This window comes from Amphiura filiformis, chromosome 2 (assembly GCF_039555335.1).
Source record: "Amphiura filiformis chromosome 2, Afil_fr2py, whole genome shotgun sequence".
In the NCBI taxonomy this organism is placed as follows: Eukaryota; Metazoa; Echinodermata; class Ophiuroidea; order Amphilepidida; family Amphiuridae; genus Amphiura; species Amphiura filiformis.
The window spans coordinates 21,896,023-21,903,964 of NC_092629.1; the positions used below are offsets into that span (position 1 = coordinate 21,896,023).

At 37.5% G+C, this 7,942-nt stretch overlaps 1 protein-coding gene across 1 annotated transcript; it reads right to left on the reverse strand.

Annotated features, from left to right (window-relative positions):
- Positions 1 to 1,089: 1,089 nt before the first annotated feature.
- On the reverse strand, positions 1,090 to 7,533 carry LOC140139018 (uncharacterized). The gene is made up of 2 exons (XM_072160803.1): positions 7,504 to 7,533; positions 1,090 to 2,283 (listed from the first exon to the last, which is right to left on the reverse strand). The coding sequence occupies exons 1-2, from the start codon at positions 7,531 to 7,533 to the stop codon at positions 1,090 to 1,092; spliced, it is 1,224 nt and encodes a 407-aa protein (XP_072016904.1).
- Positions 7,534 to 7,942: the final 409 nt, after the last annotated feature.

The following is a 7,942-nucleotide window of genomic DNA, read 5'->3' on the forward strand; positions in this document are numbered from 1 at the left end:
TACTATCAACAGTGATGTGCATAACTACAACACTCCTCATGCAGGTGATATCCATATTGAGCAAACCAACACATGCCTTGCATATAACACCATCAGAATCCAAGGTGCATTACTTTGGAATAATTTACCACCAATCCTGAAAAGCGCACCTTCGGTAGCTGTTTTTAAAAAAAACATGAAAAAACATCTCCTTGGAAAATATTTGCCAAGTGAATCGTAATTACATTCATGTTTCATTACTACTTTAAAACGGTCTCTCATTTCTTGCTATCAGGTCAGCTTTATGTCGGCACCCTAATTTTTTGGTACATTATTTAGTTTACCATCAGTTTTTATATTTTCCAATTATGTATCATTTCACTCCAAATTGTGTGCCCAGTGCATGGACAGCCTTGTGGCCATAACTGCTTGCTTTCACTATCTCGTCCATAGGCACTCAGTGCACGATTTTGAGTGAAAATTGTACCGAGCGTATTTTATTTTTTGGTTAAATGTTGTATGTTGTAACTTTAGGCCGAGGGCACTGCATCTCACGCTCTGCGTTTAGCAGTGTCCTCATCCATCTCATTGACGTTTTTCATAAAAATAGTTGCTTTTTCCATTTAATATATTATTGTATATAAAATACATCATTATTGTATCTCATTGTATCATAATTATATTGTTGTATAATGAATGGATGAAATAAATTGATTGATTGATTGATTGATTGATTCATGGTGGTCCCTTGCTTTCTGATTGCTACTGCCTCTTTAATCCAACGTGTGTATCTGTCTGTCTCTTTGCCCAGTACCCTAGCCTCATCCCAATCTATGATGTGGTCTCGCTCTAGCACATGATCTGTGATCGCCGATTTGTTGATAGTAGATTCCGAGGTTTTTCTTTTCGCCCTTGTGCGAACATTGACACTCGCCTTATCAGCCTCTGCCCTATGTTCGTCGAGCCTTTTGCCAAACTTCCTGCCTGTCTCACCTACATACGAGATGTCACAGTTCTTGCATGGGATAGAGTAGATTACATCCGTAGTGTTGAGCGGATCCCTCTTATCTTTTGGATGAACAAGCATATTTCTCAAAGTGCAGTGTGGCTTCATGGCTGACGAGATATTATAGTTCTTAAATGTTCTTGCAATGCGTTCTGAAACCCCTCTACGTATGGGATTACAACCATGCCTTTGGACTTGATGGTGTCGTCTTTCTTTTTGTTCTTCTTCTGTTTGGGAGTATCCATTTGTTGAGTCACCTTGTCTATGCTCCATGGAGGATAGCCGCAAGTATGGAGCGCTTTCTTGATGGTAGTATCTTCTGCTTCTTTGTCACTCTCTTCTGTGATGATCCTGTTCTTCCTGTCCATTAAGGTGCGAATGACTCCCAATTTCTGATGTAAAGGATGGTGAGAGTTGAAATTGAGATACTGGTCGGTATGTGTGGCTTTGCGGTACACCAGTAACTTGATGGTACCATCATCACGACGAAAAATTAAGGTGTCTAGAAATGGTATTTGACCATCCTTCTCTTGCTCATACGTAAACTTGATGGAGTCTGTGTCATCAATCTTATTGAGATGTTCAGTTAACTGTGGCACTGCATCCTTATTTACGATCTCCAGTATGTCATCGACATAGCGCTTCCACAACTTTGGCTTACAGGTAATGGGAGCTGTTGCAATGGCCGCCTCTTCCAAGTACTCCATAAAAATATTGGCTGCGAGAGGTGAGACAGGGCTGCCCATTGCTGCGCCGAAACGTTGTCTATAGATCTTATCTCTGAATGTGAAATACGTGGTAGATAGTATAAAGTCCAACAATTCAACAACATCCTCAGGCGCCAGGTTGAACCCTTGAGTTTTGTTATAATCCTTCAAGCCACCTTTGCTAAGCCTCTCTCTGACAATTTCCAACACTTTATGGATAGGGGTACAAGTGAAGAGAGAAACCACGTCATGCGAGTTCAATATATCGCCTTCCTCAATGACTACGTTCACCATCTCCTCGGCCAATTGCTTGGAGTTAACAGCATGATGGATGGACTTACCCACCATGGGACCCAGTATGTCGGCCAACCATCTCGATGTTTCATAGCCTATGGTAGCCGTGTAGTCCACAATTGGTCTAAGCGGTGCCCCTTGCTTGTGATTTTTTGGGGTACAGTAGAGTCTGGGGACATTCTCTGCAGTTGGATAAAGCTTCTTATATTTAACCTTTGGTATCTTCTCCTCGCTAACCAACCTAGACAGGATACCCACTAACTTCTTCTTGTACTTTGGTGTTGGGTCGGTAGTCAACTGTTCATGAAACCTTGTTATAATTTTCAATAACAGTCCTGAAGAACATGTTCAGTAATGTATTTTGATTATTTTTTTACGATCGTCCTGATGAGCAAATCACGGAATGGGCCTTTAACTATTTGTAAATTTCTACTTTAATTTATTCTTAAATATTTAGGTGTGAAACCGTTTTTCTTAGACGCAAAACTGGCAATAAAAGCGTTTGTGCTCGACCGGATATCTATATGGTGATTGTCCTCATTTTAATAGGATTTGCGTCTAAATACCTAAATTTGAGATAGAAAACTAGTTTGTTTTGAAGCAAAATTAATGTGTAACTAATTATCTGCTATCAACAGAAGAAATTTCATTAGCTGTAACTTGATCAGAACATTTTGGCCAGGTTTATTTAGGGTTTTGGATTTCCACAAAAAAATCATCCCCTTCATTAGCATATGTTTTAATTATTGTATATATTTAAGGATAGAACTGCCTCTTCTGTGTTGCCAATATTCTGATGACAGTATCAACAACGATAGCCAAATGATACAGTAAAGAAAATAAAATGTTGCTACAAATGTTTTAAAGCATAACACATTGGCATGATTCATGATAATGAATTGTAAACAAATTACAATAATATCAGTTTTAGCGGTTCAAAAACCTAAATAACGGACACCAATGAAACCTCAAGGATACGATAATGGTAAATCGAGAAAAAGGTTTATACAAAAGTAACGTCGTTGACATAGATAAAAGATTGCCAATCAAAGAAATATTTTACCAAAATAATTTAGAACTAGGACATCTGTGCCCTTGACAGGGCACGAGGTAAGTTAGGCGAATGTTCAGAATGTCAAAATGATCATTGCATTTAAATTTCATCTCAATTGGAGCATTTTGAAAACTTGATCTTTGACCCCTTAATGACATTGAATGAATTTCAAAATATTCTAAGCATGTTAGGAATGTCATAAGGATCATTGCATATAAATTTCAGCTCAATTGGAGCAATTTGAAAACTTGACCTTTGACCCCTTTATGACCCCCTTATTGTTCTTAAATGAATTTTAAAATATTTTAAACATATTTAGAATGTCATAAGGATCATTGCATTTAAATATCAGCTCAATTGGAGAGAGAGAGAGAGAGAGAGAGAGAGAGAGAGAGAGAGTTGGACGCCTAACTTAATTCACCTTTGTCCAACTGGAATGAAGGGTAGGGGTATCGTAGTAATTGCTACCTCCCAGATTGATATTGCATGTTGTGAATGATTGGAAACCATCATAACAAGAAGTTTCATGCCCATAATATTAGGGATGACCACTGTCAATACAGTTTCCACTAGAACGATTCTTCATTTACTGTGTGCGTGCACTCACACACGTATTGTCTATGGAGAAACTGATCGATACAAGAAATCCCAGGCCTGTTAAATGGCGTACATACTTGTTTTGATCCAAATGTAGGCCTATATCAGGGTGTTTCAAGAAATTCCTGATTCCATCAGAAAACATTAAACAAACTTTTTCCTGTTTGGTCAGTAAATAGAGAGGACCTTCCTTCATGAAGAGATCAACTTTTTTAATGAAAAATTTAATGAGATGAGAACTACAACAGGTTGAAGTGACACCATTCCGTGCATCAGGTGTTCAAACGCAATTATCTCCGAATTTGGAGTGAATCAGACAAGCAAACTTACATACTCATAAAATTTAACTATTTTTGAAGACAAAATGTGCAGGATGTTAAGAAATTTAAGAATGTTTAAGCCTACCGCGGCCCATCTCAAATCTTTTACTTCCCCGCACACCGACATCGCCTGGCTAATAATTATTTGGTGCATCAGAGACACTAAAATGAATACACGGGATCGATACACGTGAATTGCTATGCACGATTTTGATATCAGACGAAAATCTTCGGATACCGGGTTAGAAAATGATGAATATCTCCGTAAATGATTTTTTCTCAAGAAACCAGATGTGGTCTCATACACTTGAAAATACGTGTTGAACAGATATGAAAGTCGTTAGTTTGCGCTTTGACAAACGACCATGCGTCTTGAACTCAAAATCTGACCAAAATTATAATTTTATATTGCGTTGGTCCTGTATGGACTACAGCGTGTAGTACAGCTGCACTCACTACTAGGCAGTATAAAAGTCGATGACCATTGACCTCAATGGGGTATACAAGCTTATTCACGCACAACCAAGATCAATTACCCGGCTATTGTGAGTAGCCTTAGTCATGTCCCTCGACTAATTATTCGTCTCAAAGAGCTTCAAAGGTCTGAACCAAATGGCCAATCGTGGCTGTGGATTCAACCTACCATGGCGATTTCTGCCATGAAGATCTAGGGTCGATGACACTGTGCCCCGTGCACTTCTCACTACCATGTCCATTTCATATGCTATATCCATCATGGCTTCCATGCACACACCGTGTATTGCTCAATGTAGTAAAGATAACCTTTGAGTTGGAGCAAATTTCTCAAAATTGGTAGTGATTAATGTTACCAAACTTATGCCATGATGAAATATACTAATTTTTGAAGATAAAATGTGCTGACCTTAAAAGATTGAACAATGTTTAAGACTACCGCTATTCATTTGAAATAATGCACTTTTTGTTCATCTCCTCTATGGAGATATTTTCCATGGCGGCCATCTATGATCATGCTTGAGGTTTCACCAAACAAATCATGGGTTTTGAGGTCATATATTTTTTGTTGTATGTCAACAAAATCGATTAAATTTTCAGGATGATCTTATTTTCATGTTGTTATAAGCAAATATAATGTTCCAGATAACGCTAGTTAATAAATACATTAAGAAAAAGTACCTTAAAGTTGCACTTTCTGTTAGTATTCCTTTTTGGACTTTAACTTTTTAACATGTTCTAGCAGCCCTATATAAAACCGTGACACTCGAAAGGCCATATCTCTGGAATGAAACGTCCGATTAAGATTATTTAAACGCCAAAATGTTTCTTTCATCAATTCCCAGCCAATAAGTTAGGTCTGAATCAATTTAAAAGTACTTCAATTTTTAGTGGGCATGCCTAATAATATTACAATATCTTATAAATTCTAAAAAAATTACAGACTTGCTTCAAGTCCTTGTCCGTCCTTAGTGAATGAAAATTATATGTAGGCCTTATCAAAAGTATTGTCGCTCTATTATAAGTTATTCAAGCACTTTTAATAGGCCTGCATATAATTGGCTGTGCATTTACTTATATTGTTAATGAAAGCCTTATAACACACTGTGGCCCCATAAGTTCATTTATTGGCCTACCATTGACATTAAAGGCGGCAGACAATTTTCTATCAAGTCTAATTGAAATCTAAGATGAAGGCCGTGGCAATTAAGAGTATTGTTGACAAGATCAGTTGGAGTTCTTTCAAATCACAGTAGTTTCTGAATGAAAGGGACAGACATAACTCACTGAAGACAACTTCACCAAAGCTCGAAAAACTCAAAACTCAACGTTTTAGTGTATTTTTGTTTTTTGAATAAATTTTACAGTGGTTGTTCAGAAAGCATAATTTTTATTATCTATTTGCCAAATATCATGGGCAGAGTGCGAGATCATGGTTTGCGGGTGTGGTGTGTGTGAGTGCAAGACCATCGCAGGCATGCGCGTATTTGGGGGGGGGGGGGGCTTTGGGGGCTCCAGCCCCCCGGGGTCATAGTAGGGGGCGGCCAAAAGGAAGGGCGGCGGAAAACGAAAAAGAGGGGCGGCGGAAGAAGAAGGGGCGGCAAAAAGAATTAGTAAAGAAAAAAGGCAGAAAAAATTTGAAAAAGTATAAAAAATTTGAAAAAAATGGTAATTTAGGGCGCTAGCGCCTAAACTTTTAAAAGTATAAATTTTTTTTTTTTGCTCTTCACTTTTTCAAACCACCGAAAAAAATTGGGTCAACCTTTTCGGGCTGTTGAGGAAGGGCGGCAAAATTGAATTTTCTTCAGCCCCCGGGGTAGGGGCGGCCACGGTACGCCACTGGCAGGTAGCACGTACGACAGTCCTGCACTCACAAAAATGAAATCAAAAAATGCACTTAAAATATCTTATTTGATCAATCAAATTTGTCAACTTCCAAAACTCGCTAACAATGTCATTTACGGTGGCACTCTGCCCAAAATACGCAAACAATAATATTGAGGAGATGATCAAGGGGGTATTATGATCAGTGTGATTATGTATGGACATGTTCATGCCATCTTTAACTTTATTTGTAGATTTTGTAGATGTGTATTGCATCACTAATTATTGCTGTTTATGACTCGTTTCAGGTGTTTTTGTCCAGAAGAGCCGTGATGGTTGTAATTTTTAACCTTGAAGATGGATTCGCTGAGGTAATTTTATACATCAATATAATAATATAATAATAATATGATAATAATAATAATAATAATAATAATAATAATAATAATAATAATAATAATAATAATAATAATAATGATAATAATAATAACAATAATAATAATAATAATAATGATAATAATAATAATAATAATAATAATAATAATAATAATAATAATAATAATGTCTCTTGTCCCCTGCCCCCTCTGTGGGGTCATTTCCAGGTCCCTCTGAATTTGGTCCTTCCCTCTGATTGGTGGACGACGTATTGGGGTTTTTTTTCAGAAAAAAAATCAGAAAAAAAACCTCAAACTTCCTCAAACACGAAAAGATATTTTAAACTTCACCGCAACACGAAAATAGCTTTACGACAACAATGTTATAGACTATACGAAAAAAAGATTTCAAAGAAAATAAACGTCGAAAAAGGCCGTGGGTATCGGAAACGTCGAAAAAGGCACAGGGTATCGGGAACGTCTGTAAGTACCATGGGTATCAGGAACGTCTCTAAGTGCCATGAGTATCGGGAACGTCTCTAAAGGGCGTGGGTATCTGAAACGTCTCCAAAGGCCGTGGGTATCGGGAACTTCTCTAAAGGCCGTGGGTATCGGGAACGTCTCTAAAAGGCCGTGGGTATCGGGAACGTCTCTAAAGGCCGTGGGTATCGGGAACCTCTCTAAAGGCCGTGGGTATCGGGAACGTCTCTAAAGGCCATATTACTAATATAGCATAGTACAATAGAGAGTAAAACCACAAACTTGATAGGCCAGCCCCGATCCTTACTCCATCTTACAGACATCGGGATACATGTAGCATATAATTCTAATAATAGTAAAAAGATGGAGTGAAACATCGAATACTGACACATACCTTATCTGTTGCATAGGATTGGGATGCCATCATCCCATTCAAAGATCGGATGCATTTCCTTCCCACGCCTTATGATGAAGTCAATCATATTTTTGTATTTCCCACAAGGTAAAGTCTATAGTACCTTCTATATTCTTTGTGATGGAAGTGAGTGTTACAGACTGTCAATTCCAACAGTTTCATGTATAATCTTCAATACGAATGTTTCATAATCTTCAATACAATTTTTTTATAATTATGATGTCGGCTTTTCATCCCAGTTACAAACACTTGAAGTACATATCATTAGATTTAAACAAATCCAAGTAAAATGAATCATCCATAGTAAAACGCGCAACCAAGAAGGGAGCTAGAATATATTTAAAATGAACTTGGTGGTTTATAATTAAAGCATTGTTGTTTTAACGCAACAACAATACTTTAATAAACCACCAAGTTC